This window comes from Oxyura jamaicensis, chromosome 23, assembly GCF_011077185.1.
Source record: "Oxyura jamaicensis isolate SHBP4307 breed ruddy duck chromosome 23, BPBGC_Ojam_1.0, whole genome shotgun sequence".
NCBI classification, from domain to species: Eukaryota; Metazoa; Chordata; class Aves; order Anseriformes; family Anatidae; genus Oxyura; species Oxyura jamaicensis.
This window is the reverse complement of record NC_048915.1, coordinates 5,173,888-5,193,428: the sequence shown is the minus strand read 5'-3', so window position 1 is coordinate 5,193,428 and position 19,541 is coordinate 5,173,888. Positions and strand designations below refer to the sequence as shown.

General features: G+C 44.1%; 2 protein-coding genes across 8 annotated transcripts in view; one reads left to right on the top strand and one right to left on the bottom strand.

Moving 5' to 3' along the window:
- The window catches only part of CSMD2 (CUB and Sushi multiple domains 2), a 333,924-nt gene that overhangs the window by 296,750 nt on the left and 17,633 nt on the right, over positions 1-19,541 (bottom strand). The window contains exons 2-4 of one of the 7 annotated variants that reach the window (XM_035345324.1): positions 16,533-16,824; positions 16,171-16,282; positions 15,360-15,523 (exon numbers count right to left, since the gene is read on the bottom strand). The exons of 4 other annotated variants lie outside the window; for them this stretch is intronic. The gene's annotated coding sequence lies outside the window, so the exon portion shown is untranslated. Of the gene's footprint in view, positions 1-336; positions 355-15,359; positions 15,524-16,170; positions 16,283-16,532; positions 16,825-19,541 lie in introns of those variants that run through there. 2 more of the 7 variants (XM_035345325.1, XM_035345330.1) reach the window with 2 other exon arrangements.
- On the top strand, positions 311-9,463 carry C23H1orf94 (chromosome 23 C1orf94 homolog). Its single transcript, XM_035345867.1, has 5 exons — positions 311-558; positions 6,100-6,479; positions 7,361-7,530; positions 8,753-8,809; positions 9,278-9,463. The coding sequence occupies exons 1-5, from the start codon at positions 311-313 to the stop codon at positions 9,461-9,463; spliced, it is 1,041 nt and encodes a 346-aa protein (XP_035201758.1).

Genomic DNA, 19,541 nt, shown 5'->3' with positions numbered 1-19,541 from the left:
GCAAGAGAACAGAAAAGGACCAGAGAGATGGTGCTCAGTGCTTTCCTTGGGGCGAGCAAAGCAGAGCTTTGGGAGAAGAGGGAAGGACAGTTAAATACCAAACCCAGGAACTGGAGTCTAATTATAAAGGTTTATGCCAGGGAGCTCTAAGCCGCGGGAAGGGTACCAATGCCATCTCCATCCCCACTGCCGGCAGCCCAGGGGATGCTTCCAGTTACCCTCCCTGCCCAGCCCTGCAGTTCCGCGGTTGCCACGGCTCCTCGTTCCGTTTGCTGCCTGCCCAAACATCCTCCTCACGAAGACCGTCTGCATGCAGAGAGGCTGGAAGATGCTCACTGACGGGTTTCCAGCTCCACCAGTACAATCGGAGGAGCCGTTCCCGCTGGGCCCTTTCCCCAGGCACGTCTGGATCCACGACAACACCCCCCAGGACAGCCTGGACAAGGCCTGCCACAAGATCTGGAAACGCGTTCAAGGCCTCTCAGAAGAGCTGCAGCCCGCGCTCTGCTCAGAGCCGTCAGAGACCCTTCGAAGAGAGAACGGCAACTCCCAGCACGAGTGAGTGACCCCAGGGGGACGGGCTGCTGGGCTTTCCTCAACGGGGCTTTAAGAACCTGTGGGAGTGAAGAGCTGGGACACGGGGTGCCTGGATTGCTTTCTGACGGCCTCCCAGTTAGGCAAAGCATTCCCACTTTTTCCACTATAACCCATTTTCTTTGGAAAAGTGTGCCCCATGAAATCTAACTACTTCAAAATCTGAAGCACCATAAGCAGCTGCTGCATTCGCTTCCCCACAACATTTAAAGAAAAACAACTACACACACATCAAAATATTTACAGAAAGTGAAAGCAGCATTCAAAAGAGCAAAATCGAAAATTAAAGTGTTATAAGGAAGCTACTGTAAACAGCTGATCTTTACAAAGAAAAGCTGAATTTAGCACAGAAAAAATTATGCCAAATCATGTTCCACAGGACAAATGATGATAAGGGAGGGAAATATGCTCTTCAGATTAGTAGGATAATATTTACTGTATGCTCCTGAAGCAGAATAAAAAGTAAAATGCACAAGTCCAGCTATCAACCAGCAAGTATTAGCACATGTCCAGTCTTTAAAACCTAAACAAAACGTAATACAAACCTGGCCCACCCTACCTGACACAGTGGAAACAGTTATTGCAGCTTTTGAACGCTAACTTTACAGATCGAGAAAGCAGATGATTTTAGATGAAGACATGGAGGCACAGAACGGGACGTGCCTACACCATGTCGGCGACAAACCTAGGAATCCAAATTTGAATCCTGGCTCCTTTCTTCTCTTCTATACCCTTAAAAAATTCTTAAACTAAAATAAATGCAGGAAGGTTGAAACCAAGTAAATGAAGAATAATCAGTGGCACCAATGGAGTTGCACTGGCCTACAACGGTTGGTCCAATGGTACAGATGAGACATCCTTGCAGTTAGCACGTGCTCAGCCGCCTATTTTAGTTCAATCAATTGCTAAGTCATAGGAAGGAGGCATTATACGAACCAGTGAAGAACTATCAACTATTAGTAAGTTTTAAAAATATATTTTGCAAAAACAAAGTTACCTTTCAAGAAATGTAGATCTCATTTTTACAACGAACAGCAGCAGCCTAACCAGCAGGGCTTCCAGCCCAGGCAACCTGCAAAGCCTGGGGCAGCTCAGCCTGCCGCTGGGGCCACAGCTCGGCACAGCCACGGCTTTACTGCAGTGCCGGGGGATTGCGAACTGCAGGACAAGAGATGAAGGCTGTGGCTGGGACACCCAGCAAGGACCTGAGACAAATTCAACAGCTGCAACTCTGATGAAATTAAAAAGATGGAAAAGGCCAATAGCTACGGTACTACCCCTGGGTTCAGAACAATGATTCACTGTTCACCTACTGATCTGTTATTTGGCAGCTCATCTGGCCATCTCTCCCCACGTTTTCCTGTAATTAGCTAGCAGGCTCCTCAGGAAAGCAGAGCCCGCTACATACACCCCTACAGGGCAGTATGTTGATCATCAGATGTTCAAAGACCCCCGAGTCACCAAAACTTCCCAAAATACCAAAACTGAAGTACCAAAACCAAATTACTGCACAGACTTCATGGAACTTCCTTAAAATGAAAGCAATTCAAGTGAGGCAGTCCTAGGTCAGGCTTCTGCCTTTTACCCTAGAGGCAGAAGCTTCCATAATTGCAGTTTTCACTTCTTTCCTGTGTGGGTTACAGCACTGGCACAGGTTGCCCGGAGGGGCTGCGGGGTCTCCTTCTCTGGAGATATTCCAAACCCGCCTGGATGCCATCCTGGGCAAGGTGACCCTGCTTAACAGGGGTGCTGGACCAGGGGATCTCAGGAGGTCCCTTCCAACCTCGGCCATGCTGTGGGTCGGTGTCACCCTACCTTCCATGCCCTAGGTACCTCTATTACTCCTGAAAGCCTTTTTGTAAGATTTTTCTTAATCTTTCTATATGCCAGCTGTCAATAAAGGTGTTCCCCAATTCATCAGCTGCAATAACATCAGCGGCCAAAGATTAAACCGCATGACCTTGCTCGATTTAGCAATCTTTAATTATTTTAAAATATTGACTTATGCAAATTGCTGGTATGCTCATTTTTAAAAGTATCTGGAATCTTTTAAACAAACAAAAAGTTTCACCTTCCTAAACACTAAATCAACCTTCAGTGTCATCCATCCTTTACTGGATGCGGGGGGGAAACTTAGTTACAAGAGATGAGGAAAAGGTGGAGGTGCTTAATGCCTTCTTCGCCTCAGTCTTTAACGGCAGTTCCGATTGTTCTCTGGATACCCAGTACCCTGAGCTGGTGGAAGGAGATGGGGAGAGAGATGTGGCCCTCACTATCCATGAAGAAATGGTTGGTGACCTGGTACGGCACTTGGATGTGCACAAGTCAATGGGGCCGGATGGGATCCACCCAAGGGTACTGAAAGAACTGGCAGAGGTGCTGGCCAAGCCGCTTACCATCATTTATCAACAGTCCTGGCTATTGGGGGAGGTCCCAGTTGACTGGCGGCTAGCAAATGTGACGCCCATCTACAAGAAGGGCCGGAGGACTGACCCGGGGAACTACAGGCCTGTCAGTTTGACCTCAGTGCCAGGGAAGCTCATGGAGCAGATTATCTCGAGAGTCATCACACAGCACTTGCAGGGAAAGCAGGTGATCAGGCCCAGTCAGCATGGGTTTATGAAGGGCAGGTCCTGCTTGACGAACCTGATCTCCTTCTATGACAAAGTGACGCGCTGGGTGGATGAGGGAAAGGCTGTGGATGTGGTCTACCTTGACTTCAGCAAGGCTTTTGACACCGTTTCCCACAGCATTCTCCTCAAGAAACTGGCTGCTCTTGGCTTGGACTGGCGCACGCTTCGTTGGGTTAGAAACTGGCTGGATAGCCGGGCCCAGAGAGTCGTGGTAAATGGAGTCAAATCCAGTTGGAGGCCGGTCACTAGTGGCGTTCCCCAGGGCTCGGTGCTGGGGCCGGTCCTCTTCAATATCTTCATTGATGATCTGGATGAGGGCATTGAGTGCACCCTCAGTAAGTTTGCAGATGACACCAAGTTAGGTACGTGTGTCGATCTGCTCGAGGGTAGGAAGGCTCTGCAGGAGGATCTGGATAGGCTGGACCGATGGGCCGAGGTCAACTGCATGAAGTTCAACAAGGCCAAGTTCCGGGTCCTGCACCTGGGGCACAATAACCCCAAGCAGAGCTACAGGCTGGGAGATGAGTGGTTGGAGAGCTGCCAGGCGGAGAAGGACCTGGGAGTGATGGTTGATAGTCGGCTGAATATGAGCCAGCAGTGTGCTCAGGTGGCCAAGAAGGCCAACAGCATCCTGGCCTGTATAAGAAACAGCGTGGCCAGCAGGGCCAGGGAGGTGATCGTCCCCCTGTACTCGGCTCTGGTGAGGCCGCACCTCGAGTACTGCGTTCAGTTTTGGGCCCCTCGCTACAAGAAGGACATGGAGGTGCTCGAGTGAGTCCAGAGAAGGGCGACGAAGCTGGTGAGGGGCCTGGAGAACAAGTCTTACGAGGAGCGGCTGAGGGAGCTGGGCTTGTTCAGCCTGGAGAAAAGGAGGCTCAGGGGCGACCTTATCGCTCTCTACAGGTACCTCAAGGGAGGCTGTAGCGAGGTGGGGGTTGGTCTGTTCTCCTACGTGCCTGGTGACAGGACGAGGGGGAACGGGCTTAAGTTGCGCCAGGGGAGTTTTAGGTTGGATGTTAGGAAGAACTTCTTTACCGAAAGGGTTGTTAGACACTGGAACGGGCTGCCCAGGGAAGTGGTGGAGTCACCATCCCTGGAGGTCTTTAAAAGACGTTTAGATGTAGAGCTTAGGGATATGGTTTAGTGGGGACTGTTAGTGTTAGGTCAGAGGTTGGACTTGATGATCTTAAGGTCTCTTCCAACCTAGAAAATTCTGTGATTCTGTGTTTCCACAGTGAAGCCAATCTGTGACCTCACTGCACAACGTGAGGCTGCTGTAGCACGTGAGGCCTTTGCCATGAGCTCATTCTGACCCCACAGAAGTTTGAGTGACCCACATTTCAAGTCCAGCACCACGGAATTTGCTTCCCTTCCATTGACTTTTCCAAGGAAACATCAGAAACTTATCACTGTGATTCTTGATTGCAATTGAACGGCTGAATTCCCGCTCATCTCCGAGCCTCCTCAGATATGTAAGCATTTCACTAGCAAATCAAAGTCGTTCTTAGCTCATATAGACATGGTGCTGATGGTACAAGACAAACCTTTTTGCACAGAAAACATTTGCTGTGAATGCTGCAGCGTCACCCGCATCAGAAAACTTGGTGCAATCCCTGCACCAAAGCTGCTCCTGGATCAAAGCAACTTCTTTAAGTGAAGACACTTCAAAGACTATGACCGAAAGAGCGATTGCTTCTACATGGAATTCCATGCAGCCAGCTACCCACACTTAAAACCCAGGGTTACTTTGCCTTCTAGGTAGAAAGCTGGTACTATCTTTCATAATTTTTCTACTTCCTTGATGTTTATTTTTTCCCCTCAAGTTGAGAGAAGAAAAAACAGATTATGGAAAAAATCCCCACTTGGAGCCAAGATGTAAACTTGTCTCTGCATCCCCGGTAAAGGAACTGCTGAACACTTCCCACCTCTCATACTGCACCACAATATAAACGAGAGAACCACACACCTGGGGACACACGGGCTGTGGGGTGCAGAGCCACGTACACATGAGTAGTTCCAATGAAAGATGGGGTGAAAAATTGTATGAAATAATCTTTACTTTATAAAAATGGAAATAACCTATCAATTTTCTATCCACAGGATAAACTTGTTGAGGTTTTTGTTAAGAGATGTTTCTTTACATTTTTTTAATAGAGGAAAAAGAAGCATCCTACTAATTACAGTGATCATATGATTAGAGATAATTAGATATGCTTACTATTTAGTTTCCTAATTTTTGTGCTATTTGTATACCTATATGTACCTGTATGGTGCATGCACAGAGCATCAGTCTTTCCCTGAAGCTGAGAAGGGTAAATTGATAATACATTAAGTTATTGAACATACTTGGCCGTGAAAGAGCAAACTGGAATTTAGAACAGTATTTTGAGTAGGTAACCATCACAGGCACTTAGGTGTGCCTCAAAGGAACACAAAATTGTTCAACCCTGGCAGCAGTCCCATTGTCAGGCCCCTGAGGACTTCAGTGGGTTCCTATATGAAAGATGGTTAACGAGCTACAAATACTACTACACCCAGCTCCGTTAAATCCGTACAAATGATAACAAAACTGTAAATGACAGATAAGTCCCAGGAAATTTAGGCCCTCATCCTGCAAAGATTTGAAGATCCACTGAGCCTTGAAGGTTGAAACCATACAAGGCTGGACTACTCAGAGCAAACAAGGTTTCTCCTATTAGGGACACCAGGAAAAGGCATGCAATCCCCAAATCCCTTCTTGTGTCCAGAATCATGGACTTAAACTGACATTATTTGCCTGATGAAATACAAATCATGACAGAGCTTAAGAGTCGAGAAGATTAGCTCAATTTTAGGTCAAACTGAACAGAAGCCATATTCTACTTTCTTACAGAGATGGGTTGCTAGGTGAAACAGAGGGACTTGAAAGTATATACAGAGCAGTGATTGGAAACAGAGAAAGGGAGATGAAGTTACGAGCTCTCTGTGAAGCTCAGCTTTCTGCTAAATCCACCATCACCAACCTGCTGTGTTCAGCGAAGTCTCACAAGAACTCCACGGGGCCGGAGGACAGCAGCACGCCAGGCGCTTGCAGCACAGGGGGCAGCAAGGTAGAGACACCAGGTCGGCAGAAGCACACAGACACAGCCAAGGGCCCAGACAATCAGGCAATGGCTGAAGAACCCAAGGCAGCGAACGACTTCCTACAGAGTAGCATGTTCAGCTCTGTGAAGGACGGCACACCTGCGTCAGCTCCACCACCACCAGCAGAAAGTCAAGCTGCAGCACAGAAGCAGCTGCTCCCAGCATTTGCCAAGACCGGCTCCAAAACTGATTCCAGTGCAGTCACAAAGGCACTGCAGAACCCAGGTATGGATCTGGCCATGGTGCATGAACAGCATCCGGGAGCCTTGGGAAAACTAAGACTAACTAGAAGCTGTTGAAAAGTAGACTGCTTTTCCTTTCACAAAGTCTCATTTCCTACTAGATGCTCGTGTTGCTCTCCCACCTCACCACCATCTCTCCAATGTCCTTCTCACATCAGTAACGAGAAATACAGGAAGGTCACAACCATGGAGATTTATATATTTGCTCAATGTTATCTATAAACTGTTTTTTCCCAGATGAGGTGGGAGGGAGTGCTGTTAGGCATTTTGTTGTTTTTGTTGTTGTTTGTTTTTAAGTGTCATGATTTTTTGGGTTCCCAGAGAGATACTTAAGAGATCCATTGTAACCTAAGAACAATCAAAAATAATACTGCACGTCCAAATCTACTGTTTACATTTCTGGCCTAGACTGATCACAGCCCAGAGGCCTCAAACAATCAGCTTCTTCTGGGGTAATTTCCTAGTCTGAGAGTTTTGAACGCTGTAAGAACAGAGTAAGAACCTTTTGCCCCATTTCCTTCATACTTATGGCTTAGGCAATTAAATTTACTCTGGGTCCTGTGGGTCAGGGTTTCAACAGCCCTACAAGTGAGTTTGAACTGCTAATTGCTAAGTTTGGGTCTCTGTGCTCCAGAAATACAGCCTGCAAAAGCAACTGGTACCTTTGTATTTTGCTTACAGGTAAAGCACGTCCCTTTAATTGCAAGTATTCCACACATTTATGTTAAGAGAATGCTGACTTATCTTTAACCTTGTTTTGTTTTACAGTAACTACTGCAACACCGGATAAAAAAAATATTAAATACAGTGCAAGTACTTTCACTCCACGCTTTTCTATTACTACAACCACCACGGTATTAAATCAGCTGGTGTGGCCAAGTCTGAGCTTCCCTCCACTCCCTGTCCTTCCAAACCCCTCGAGCTTTTCACAGTTTCAGGTAAAATAAACTAAATCCAGAATCTGAGATGACATCCCCAGGTCCGTGCTGACAAGCTCTGGGCACTAACTACCATTGTTCTGAAAAGCGCTTTCTGATCTGTAGGGTGGAGTCTAAAAGAAAGCAGACTGCTATCCCACAATGAATAATTACACCGAAGTGGCATTAGGTCACAAAGAAAGCATTATCAGCGCATGTACTACGGTCCTCTGGGAAATTTGTGATCAATGGATGATGTTTTATTGACACATATACTGAATGTTGGCCTCTTAGCATTCATTACTGTCTATTTTTAGCTTGCATTTACAAATAGTTATCGTGTAATTGCAAATATTTTGACCTAACAATTCATTGGGGATATTTCGTGTGGTTATTCTGTTTACAGACTTGGATACTGGTTTCGTTGCCTAGTGAAACAGGACCTCACATCAAAGTAAAAAAGCCAACTGAGGTTATTCAAGTGGCAAATGCTTAAGTCAAAAGAAATAATACTGAGAATTCCATGCACCCATGCCTTTCTATGGGCTATTCTCACCCTTTGATGTCCCTTTGAGTCCACTGGGGGGGGGGGGGGGGTAAAAAAAATAAATAAAAAAGACAAAGCTACATTCACTAACAGAACCCAGATAGATCATCGTAGATGTTGTCAGCAGTTCCCACCAGCCTGTTAGAAAGGAGAGGGAGCAGGAGACCACTATGGGCACACCTGCTGTGCCAAGCTAAGCTCCCTTGCAGGTTTACAGTCCAAGAGTTTTCATTTCTTGTTAAGTCAATGATTACTTAGCAGAAAGCTACTTAGCATACGACAAGCACATCGTCCTTCCACCCCCCAGCAGTCAAGATGGAAGTGAGCTCTTCCCCAGGCAGGACAGAAGGCAGACACCTATACTGGAGGTCTCAGGGAGACAAAGAGAAGACTTTTCCTGAAAGCTAAGAAATGCATTTACTCCAACCTGGTTTCTTTGAACATAACGTTCCCCCTAAAATCTTATTAAAAATAATTAATAATTGATCAACTCAGGCCATTTTTAAAAGTCATGTCTTACATGTGCTTAACAGGGTCCATATCAGCGAGCAAGGTTCCCCTGTCAGCAAGCTCTGCACCCTTCCTTTGGATGTTATTCGAGACAGGTGTGTTGACCTGGTTACAAATACACTTTAATTCACTGAATGCAGATGCTAAGCACAATAGATTAGTCCGAACTGTTTGTCGTATGCCAAGATTGACACTGGTGCCGTCACAAGAAGAGATCTGGGGGAAAAAGACGCCAAGCTGGGGGTAGGTTCATTTGGAGCAGTATTTGCTCCAAATAGCTCAAGAGGTGGCCCTGAAGCTCTAAAACATCTACTGCATATACTCTAGTTTTGTATGAAATTATCTGTCTCCTCTATTTAGACTGCATTTATTTGTTCATTAAAGTCTGTATTTATATAAAAATGAACACCGCCTTTTCCTAGTATCAAAAATGCCGGGAGAATTTACAGGGTCAAATTCTCGAGCTTTTGCTCCAGAGACTTATCTGAAAGATACCTCCTAAAGAGAAGCAAACAGAGCCCAAATTGAATGGCAACAGAAGTCTCTGCACTGAAACGAACAGCAGGTTAGAGGAGATACCAGAAACGGGGAAAAAAGTTCTTAAAAACAACAAAAATATTTTGGTCAGCTCCAGTTTGCATTTTGAGGGTCACTGCCCGTCATCATCATTGTCCCACTTATTCTTGTGCACTGTTTCTTTCTCCTCCCCAGGTGGCTCCATACAACCCACAGCACATTTTCCAGCCACCTTACCCTCCTCTGTTGAACTACATCCCCCTTGTTCAGATGGATTTTCCATACCAGCAGAGGACCCTGCCTAAACTGCCCACCAACATCCAGGATCCCCCAACAGCAGGCGATGGGACCCAGTATCCATTTCCTCCTTCCTACAGGTAATGGCCATGCAGATTCGCATTCTAGTTTTGCATCCCTTTGTCAGTTATGCAAACCTTCACAGAGCCCACAATGTGATCAGCAATTGGGTTTTCCAGTTCCATTCTCACCATATTCCACATCGGAACAAAAGACAGAAGTTACTACAGGACATAAATTCCAAGAAAATTTTGATACAAGAACAAAGTAATTGATTTCAGGTGAATGAAGGCAAAACACTAACTGCATTGTAAGTTCCCACCTAGAGCTTCTAATCAACATCTTGGCTAAAGAACAAGCATTTCTTAACCTAGCAAAAAGCAAGTGTTTCAGCATGATAGAAACCAAGATATTTTGACAGCGCCAGAATTTCATGAAAGGATTCATCTTAATATGTTTCTGTAACCACTGTAGATAAAAATCAGCTTATTCCAAGGGTCTGGTACCAGTCGCTCAGGATAAGTTCTGTGTATCATCTTTCATTACCTATACGATAGACAACAATAGTATACACTTTCCCTACATCACCTTTCCAGAAACTGTGTTACACGTCTGAACAAAAAAATGCAGATAAATGCTTCTGAAAGTTCCATTATAAGGAAGAAGATAACGTGGAGGTTAGATGTAAATCTCCTGACACTAGACTAAATTTTATTTTTTTGTTTTAGGTTTAGTTCTGCGCCTGGAGGAGCCATGAGGACTAACCCCAACTACCCTTCCAGTGGGAACTGTGTAAATTTTTAAGTGAACCCACTTCTCCTATCCTGATATTTACAGATAAAACTTTAGTATCTATTAGAAGTCCAAGGATCCTGTAAGGACTTCAAGTTTCCCCAAAGTGAAGATTTCTATCTAGAATAATCCCATGTGACTTCTGTAGTAAGAAACAGCTAGATGACAACGCATCAGAAATAATTTTCTTTAGGATGACAGAAAAAGGGACTTTTTTCCTTTTGGAAGATGAAGACATAATAAAAATGTTTTAGTTGTGACAGATGTCTGAGCTGCTCAAATTTCAATGTTGGTACAATAAAGATGGTTGACAAAAGAAGTCCACAGATCTCAGAGACGGTAATTTTCGTGATATTTTCAAAGTGAGATTAACACAAATTTATTAACAACAAATCCTTAACCAAATATAATGTTGTTGTACCATAGTTTGGGACAGAAAAATTTGTGTGATCCTTCAGCAGACTGAAAATTAGCCAAGATGCACAAAATGAGCTACCCCCAGGGTCCTGCGACAAATGAGGCCATAGGATCATTAAACACAAGTGGCCCAAACCACAGCTATAACCACAGTCGATAGGACCAGTGCACTAAGGCAAGATTGCATGGTTTTTTCTACACACAATACTTGTCTTGTTTTTAGCACAGGATCAAAGGTACCTAATGAAGATGCTTGTCAATATTTCCTTTCTTAGCCATTATTCGATACATGGCTGCGAGCCCCATTTATAGCTACATGAGTATTCCAGTTCTCAGGAGCCTTTTGCTCATGCTTGGTTCCACGGTTCCATCCTTTCACAAGACACTTGTCCCAAATCCCTCAGATGTGGGAATAGGGAAGTTATCTCCATTTTACAGCTTAAAAAGCTGAAATCTGAAAAATGAGAGATCCAAAGTTTCATCCAATTTAAGAGCACTGACAACAGGCGAAGTCAAATATTCTCAAGAGCTCAAGTCAGTCTCTAGAGGGCACAACATTCATGTACACTTTCTGCTGGCTTGACCCTTATTGCCATTCCCTTCCAGTGCATCCCACTCGATGTCGCATGCAGCTCCCAGGCCAAATTCTTATCTCTGGAGTTAGCAAGTACTGAATTTTTCCAAGCTGCTCTCACAACAACTCTCTCCATGCATCATCTATTTTGTCTGCCACAGGCTTCCTTTCTTCCAAAAAGAGTTTTGCAGAGTATGATTTTTTTTACTTTGGTTTTTCAATATCTAAAACTTGGATTGGAATTTGCTTTGGCTAAAGCCTGCTGTGTTCTGCCCCAGTAAATTCCCATTTTCTTTCAATAGAATACAAGCTTGGATTTTTCTGCTGTTAAATCCACTGGCTGTTTTCTCCAGTATTCCTAATGCAATTAGCATAACAAGATAAAGGAATCAAGTCCTTTCCCATTTTTCCTCCTTTACAAAAGGACTGATGACAAACTGGGAATTAGAATCTGTATTGGATTACATTTGCCACAAAAGAGTTCATTAAGTAATAGTACATAATAAAAATCATCTGTCAACTTGAAGGATAGACCAAATTCACTTAACAAAACAGCTGGTTATTTTCTAGAGAGCTCCATAGCTCACAAGTGGTCAATATGAGCAAGGAGGGAGACAGAAAAAGGGAAGAACAGAACGGTTCAGATGTTAGCATGCCAAGGTAGTTTCAAGACTCTTGTCTTCTGCACAGTCAAGCATGACTGCAGGTAAGACTCTGTCCCCAGTGCCTTGATTTTCCCCTCACCACAGCAGTAGTAATGGCTCTTTTCTCACCAGGAAAGGGCACAACAGGCAGATGCTTCAACAGCTGGAAATACCATGAAATACCAAACCTCCTACCCCCCTCCACCATATCAAATGGTCCTGACTGTGAGGGGAGTAGGGGCATCCCATTGCCTGGCCCCTAGCTTCTGTGCATAAGGCTGCTGCACCATGCCCTAGTTGAGAGGCATCACTGGTCCCAACCTCCCCTGGTGGGAAACTCCAACGTGAAGGTGTTTGACTTGCAGAGTTTGTGCTCTCAGTACTAATCTAGGTCTTGAGAGCACAGGGTTGAGTACAAGAGGTTTGCTCTAGCAAGCCGTATCAGTGCCTGACAACACTTAGCTCTCCTTATGCATTCAGCTCACTGAATAACCCACATCTGTGCAAACTGCACTGCTTTGGCCCCAGGGATTTGTTCCAAGATCCTTGGAGGCCCACGACATGCCACTTACAGTAAAAGTACTACAGGTAACAGTCAGTGCCACAGAGACAGCTCGCTGGGGATAAAGGTCATTCTCGACATGGTATTGCTACGAACCTCCCGTGCCCTTCTCGCATGTATTTAACACAATAGTCTCAGAAGAGCAACCCTTCTTAAAAAGGGTCAGCTTCATTTTAATCTTGTTGACTCCTCACCGTTTAAGGATTTACTGCAAGTCACGTTCTCAGTGGCCCTATTCCACCTACCTGCACAAGTTTCAGATTTGTTCAGTACTTTTAAAGGTCTTAAGAGAATGGATGTAGCAGGCCTGTTGTGGCTGGTACTTGGCTGCACACATGACCCTTCTCAGGCAATACCAAAACCAGTTACAGATGCTGAAGCTACTCCGTTTTGCTGTTCCATCTCTGAGACTCTCGCAGCTAGACAACCAGGGTGGAATGACCAGGGCTAGCACACCGATGGTGGAATCAGCCCAAATGCATCTCTGATTTGGTTAGAGCTTCACAGAGCATTACAAAATCTGAAAGCACCGTGAGCACATGTATGCCACCACTGTGCCAAGCTCCTGCCTGGACAATCAGAAACTACCTGACTACTTTGGATCCAACCCCCCAGCACAAGCGTCACACAGGCTTTTAGAGAATCTGCGTACATAGATGAATATTGCTATTTATATATCTATATATTTCAAGATTGATCAAGCCTATATGAGTCAGAAACCCGAGAACCAGCTGAGCATGCTAACATTTCCCTTTCTTTCCCCTTTCTTCAACCTTTTTCTCCTCAGAAGTGTTTTCAAGTAGTCTAAGGTTACCTGACTTCCTTCAAAAATCAAGGTTCGAGTTCTACTGATCCCAATTCCTTACAGATGAATCACAGTAAAAACTTCTTGCCTGTCTCCTGCTATTATCATTCATCTCAAAACACAATTCACTTCTTATCCTAGGTCATCTTCCTTCACTAACACAATTCACCTCTTACCCTACGTCATCTTCCTTCACTGTAAGAGAAGAAGAAACTGGTTTTCTTGCAATCGATATTACCTTACAGAAGCTCCGTACAATGGCAGTATTTGTTTACATGTAAGAACTGCCAATTTTTAGCATACAAAACTACTCAGATTATCAAATTCTCCAGAACTGCTGTGTTTGATATCTGCTAGAATGGGCTGAAAGCCATTGCAGTTACTGGCTTCAGGCACAGTCTTTCCCCTTTCAAGTATTCCTTGATATTGTCCTGCTAATCAGATCTACAGAACTGGTCAGCAAATAATAAGAAATCTTAAAGGCGGCGGGGGGGGGCCGCCCCCCCAGGGTTGGCGTCACCTGGACTCGCGGTACTTTGGAGACAGAACCACCTCCATCTGTGAGCACAGAGCACTGCTTCTCTCCCTTCCCTCTGGAAGTCTCACCCTGCTCGTGTTGCTACCACTGCAGATTTTTCCCAAAGTCATTTAGTCCAGCTATCCAAACCAAATTTTTGGGAACCAAGCAAGCTAATTTTCTAAGTCCATTATACTTAACGTGTGTGGAGAGGGGGATTGATTGGGTAGCTATTAATCAAAGGATAGGTTTTATTCTTGTGATGGCATAAACCACAGTAATGGAGCTCAAGCAGTTTATTAAATTACAGGAATGCCAAAGAAAAATAGATAGCTTTAATAATACATTTTTGCCTATCTGTTATATTTTATATATAGCTTGCAGAGGAGAATTAAAGTTTTCTACAATACAAAATTACAACTTAAAAGAAAAAAAATAGATTCTGATACAGAATGCAATTATTCTAAGCAAAAGTTTATTCTTTCACTAATGTGTGAGATTACTGCAGTTCAGAGCCTGGCGGAGAGAAGGGAGATCATTCTGAAGCAGAAATGCGTTAGTGGGGGAAAGAACAACAAGCACAAAACATCTCAAACAAGCAGCCTCCTCTCTACGGAGGGATACAGATCCCTGGCTAGCACACCCTGCTAGCGTAGCTCTCCACCATCAGCCTCACAGGCTGGACCACCACCACAGCACCCAAAGGAACACTGCGAGGTGTCTGCCTATGGATTGCAGCAGGGAGTCACAGCTGCCAGGTTGGCAGAGGGAGCTAAAAGTGACAGAAGTTGGCCAGAAATCTTTGCTCTTCACTGAGATCCAGCCCAGCCCAGTTGTAGAACTGCTTCCATGAAGACCATCTCTGCCTACTATTCCCAAGGTTCTTCTTAAGCAGGATCAGTCTTTCTCTTGGCTACTCCTTTGACTGGTTTACCTTTTAAGGGTTTAAGAATCATCCCTCCATACAGCCCCAAGCCCATCAAAATGTGACACTACCTCATTTTTGTTTCTCTCCCCCATCCTCCTTCCTCTCGTCTCCAGCATTTTCCTCTGATTCAGCATGAGCACACCCATCCAAACACCCCTTGGAAGCTGCAAACTGAGTCATATTACCTGGATGGAAGGCTTCAAGGAAAATGCCCAAATGATGTTGATGAACTGAATTTCTTTCCTCTGCGAACAGGACTCACAGGAACACTACCAAGGAATCTTGTGCAGTGATTCAAGATGTGGTGGCACAGTGAGCTGAATTTTGAACCCCACACTCTTAAAAATTCTGACATAAAAATATTACAACCATAAGCCTTAAACGTTTGAGGTGGCTCACTTGTATTAGTCTCTTAATCATGCTTTTCACACTAACCTCCAAACACTATCTCGCAAAGACAGACATGTCTAAGTATATTGTATGTTACAACCTCTTAGGGAGTAGACTGAAGAGTATATTTATCAGTAACTGCCATTACATAAAGCACAGGGACAGGTAAATTCATCAACAGAACACGACAGTTAGGGATAGCCCAAGGTTAGCAGAGACCCAGGAATGGCAGGAGAACTCAATCTCATTTTCATATTCACCTCTCAGGAACAAGCCCCTGTTAATGTTTCACAGGTGCAAAAGCAGGACTCAGAAACGACGCATGTTCCTGAACACATACTCCCTTCTCACCTCTGAGAACAGATTTGGTCTCCTGGGATGAGGGAAGCATCCAGCTGAGGAAGGGAACAGCAGGCAGCAAAGTAATACATGTGGATGTTTCACACTGCTTTCCTCTTGGCACAATCTATGGAGCACTTGGCTTCAACACTCAGATGTGCACATGGAAAATAAAGCTTAGAAGGAAAGTAAAAAGGTCACCCAGTCCACCTCCTACCCTAAGGCTGGATCAACATCATTGAAACATCTGTCCAGATAAGGCGTACACAGTTCCCACAGGTAGACCTGAGCCTGCCTTGAGCAAAAAGACCAGGTGGTTTCTTGCACCAAAGTTAAAGTCTATGAACATATCTCCTCTTAAAAAGATCAACTGCTCCAAACACTCATTGCCAACACACCTTGTCCCTATACACACGGAGATTAACAAAACCAACTTCTGCCTTACCTGTGCAATTTCCCACAGTGTTCCTGTAACCTGCCCATTTGGGGAACAGTTCCTGGCGAGCCACGTGTTCCACCACATGCACTGTGCCAAAGGATGAAACTGACTGATGAGCATTGGCTTGTTTTTAGTTTTAAATTAAATCAAGACTGGGTAATTTTCTTAAAGACAATTCAGTTAGGGATTAATAGTTCAGCAGCTGCCCACTAATTTCCTATAGAATCTTTTCTAGTAGAAATAACAATTTTTTTTCAATTCATGACCTGCTTTTCATGTAGAATTAGGTGCTGTAGACATAACTGCAATGCACTGCCTCTATTTTCTCCAGTTCAGCTATTCAAACTGAAGCAAATGAAAGAAGTGGAAAGCTAGCTTGCTTACTCTCAGCCTGGCTTCCAAACTGTTGACCCATAAAGACTTTGATTACAGCTTCTTTCATTGGTGAGAAAATTGTTAAAGTTTGTTGCCACTGGTTATGAAGAAACTGACATGGCTTCCAAAAAAAAGAGGAGAAGGTGTATTTTTGATCCTGGCAATTTAAGCATTCTCTGAACATCTTCCTTCAGATATTGGCACAGCCTAGGGACAGGGAGATACAGGGCAACTTTTCACTTGTCATTCTGTCAGAGGCCACTACAGGACTCTTCCCGTGCCAGGAAAATGCTTTTGTCACAAAGTCTTTTCCAGGACTCCAGCTAGTGCACAGCATGTTAACTCAAACAACTTGGTGAACTGACACAAACCTCATCAAGCAGCAGAGACTCTTTTGACCTCTGTGCATAGAAGGTTTCTCCCTGGAGCTCTGAATGATTTCTTTCCTTGCTAAAATTGCTCATATGCAGGTTTACTCCAGGGGCTCGCAGTAACACCCCTGAGTTCTAACACACTGTAAACAGACTGCTACAGACTGCATCACACCTTACGTAGCAGTGGGCAGCGGAAGGTCTGTGTCGCATTCTCTCCCCACCATGGTCAGTAGAGGATCCACACACCAGCTCTAAGACTTCCCTACCAGGCACAGCCTGCCATTAAAAACTTGAAAAAAAAAAAAAAAGGTAGCTATACTTATTTTAAAATGACTGCCTCAGACTAATAATTCTTAGTATACACATGCAACAATTAAATATTAATTCTACAGCAGGCATACCACAACTGGCACAAGGAGTAAAACCTTCACATTGCTGTAGACAGTGTGACACATCGCTGTAGACAATGAAATAGCCCAAAAACTGATCAACTGGCTCTTTTTTTTAAAAAATAGATTTTTTTTTTTTTTAAAAATTGTTACCACTTGTTCTTTTTCAAGAAGCTTTTTCTACCCTCATTTGCAATGCCTTAAAATCATGATCCATGGCATGCGTACGATTACTACCCTGCCTTAATAAGGTATCTTGCATATAACACAAGTCACTGATAAATGCCTACTTGCTGCTGTGCCTGTGCTTCACCATTTGTATGCTACTGAATTAATCTTATTAGGAAGTATAATATTCAGAGCATTTATTCCTTACTTCCTTTCATTTGTATAAATATGTTGCTCTGCCACGTCCTAATTGCCTAACATCTGTTAGAAGGAAGAGAAAATAAACACATTATGGCAAGAACAAACTAATACCCTTCAAAAAGTGCAAATGCAGAAGTGTTTTGCAGAGCGGGCGCAGAAAACCAGGAACACCAAAGCCAAAAGTGGAAGTCATCCAGCCCACTGAGCAAGAAGCTTTTGTCATCAGTGCTACCAGTGGACTGAACCTCTGCTACTAAGACAGACAATTCAGTTCACTCGGTTCAGTTTTAGCTTTTGATTAAAGCATTAATTTACTCAAAGTGGTGTTTGGCCAAAACACAGCGCATGTGAACGCGGGAAGGTCTGAGGGAAATATTTTCTGCTCAGGCACCGCCAGCAGCATCCTGGGCACATGCTCAGCTTTTTGCATACAGGACCTCCCCAGGTCCCTTTGTCAGTTCCCATTCAGTAAGTTGAATGTTTCTGGGTACACTGCCAGTTTAGGGCCAACTGATGATATTAGCTTCCTATACAGTCACTACAGCCCCCTCAATTCACAGTGAACTTGAGATGCATTTAGGCTGTTCCACAAAACGAAGGACAGAAGTGCTACAAGAGGAACATGAAAGCCTAAGTGTATCCTACCGACAGTGCAGTTGTCACGAAGTGTTAAAAAATGACCTTCATGTTACAGCTAATTTTGGTCTGTACTTTACAGGCCTGCTGAAGCAGCTTATTAGTATCTCCATTAACCTAGTGGAAACAATTTTCAATAGTAACAAAGAAATCAGGACACTTGAATAGATCTTTCTGCTATAAGGAAGAAGTTAAAGAGATGGAGCTCTTAATTTGATTTCACCTGCTCAAGAAATATTGCTTCAATCTTTCCTTTGCCCCAGCTTGTATTTTAACTCTTGTTTAAAAGAAAATAAAGCCTAATTCTAAATAGTGTAAAGTCCCAAGGTGTAATCTCAACCTGCTGTATGTTACTTGTGCGCTTTAATGTCATTCTGACACAGCAGACAGTTACATTTTATTATGTGATTTCACGAGTGACTTAACCATAGCCACGGAGCCCTGTAAGTAGTTTCATCTTTGCAAGTTTTACAACTTCTCTCTTACTGCCATTCTTTGCCTTACTCTCAAAAATGCATTAGTTATCAAACCAGGACTAAACTGTGTGCAAATAAGGAGTTAGACTTCAGCATTTCCCCCTCCGTATTTTGTAAGCTGAAGTCAAATCATTCATTGAGATAGCATCTTGTGAAAAAGGGAGAAATCACTTCCAAAAGATTTATCATTCAGAATACTGCTCAGGGAGCACAATACCCTCCTTGCTTCATGTCTGAGCAAAACATATGGAATAACGTAGGTATGGCATAAGTCAGCCCACAGTGGCAGTTTTAGACTCTATACATCCTACGCTCTCAAGTCATGCATGAAACATTTTCAGACCCAACTTCAGGGATGAAATTAAGCAGCCAGGACTTCAGGACAGCTAACGTGACCTTTCCCTCCCCTGACCACAGCAGCAGGGACGCACAGAGTCATTTACCAGAGAACATTTAACCTGCCTGGGAGCATCCCTCCACTCACACTGTCACTCAGGGACTCCTGTGCTCTGCATGCTGGATTTCGTACTTTCTCTACGCAACCACTGGGTGCTGGCTATTAGTAGAGGCAGTCATGTTTTCAGTACATTTATTCAGTATTTACAATAAGGACGGTTTGTGAGGGCTGAGACCTCTTGCTAATTATTCGGTACAAATTGCTAATGGTATGAGTAACGCTGCAGATAAGGAAAGTGTATACGTTAAGCATCAATAGATCCGACAGGCTATTTTCAAACATGGCTTCCTCTTAAATCACAAAAACAAGGGCCATGACTATGGAGAAAGGTGGCAAGAAACACCACTGGATAAAGGAATACAAACCACGTTTGTGTCATTTTGTTCCGCAAGTAATTCAGCTGAAAATCTGTATAAAAGAAAACAGGTTCTTACAGCGCAGTGAGCAACCTGACTGCATCAGGGAGAGCTGGCTTAGTGGTAAGAAAGCCAGATTGTAGAATATTGTCATTCCTGATACTGTTGGAATTGCCACAGCAAGAAAACACAGCAAACATTTAGCAGTTCTATGCAGAAATAGGCCAAATTCTGAGCAGTGCCAGGTAGTGCCCAACACAGCACAGATGGGAAGAGCACAGGAGCCACAAGAAGGCCTGAGAAGAGCCATCCCAGGCAGCAGG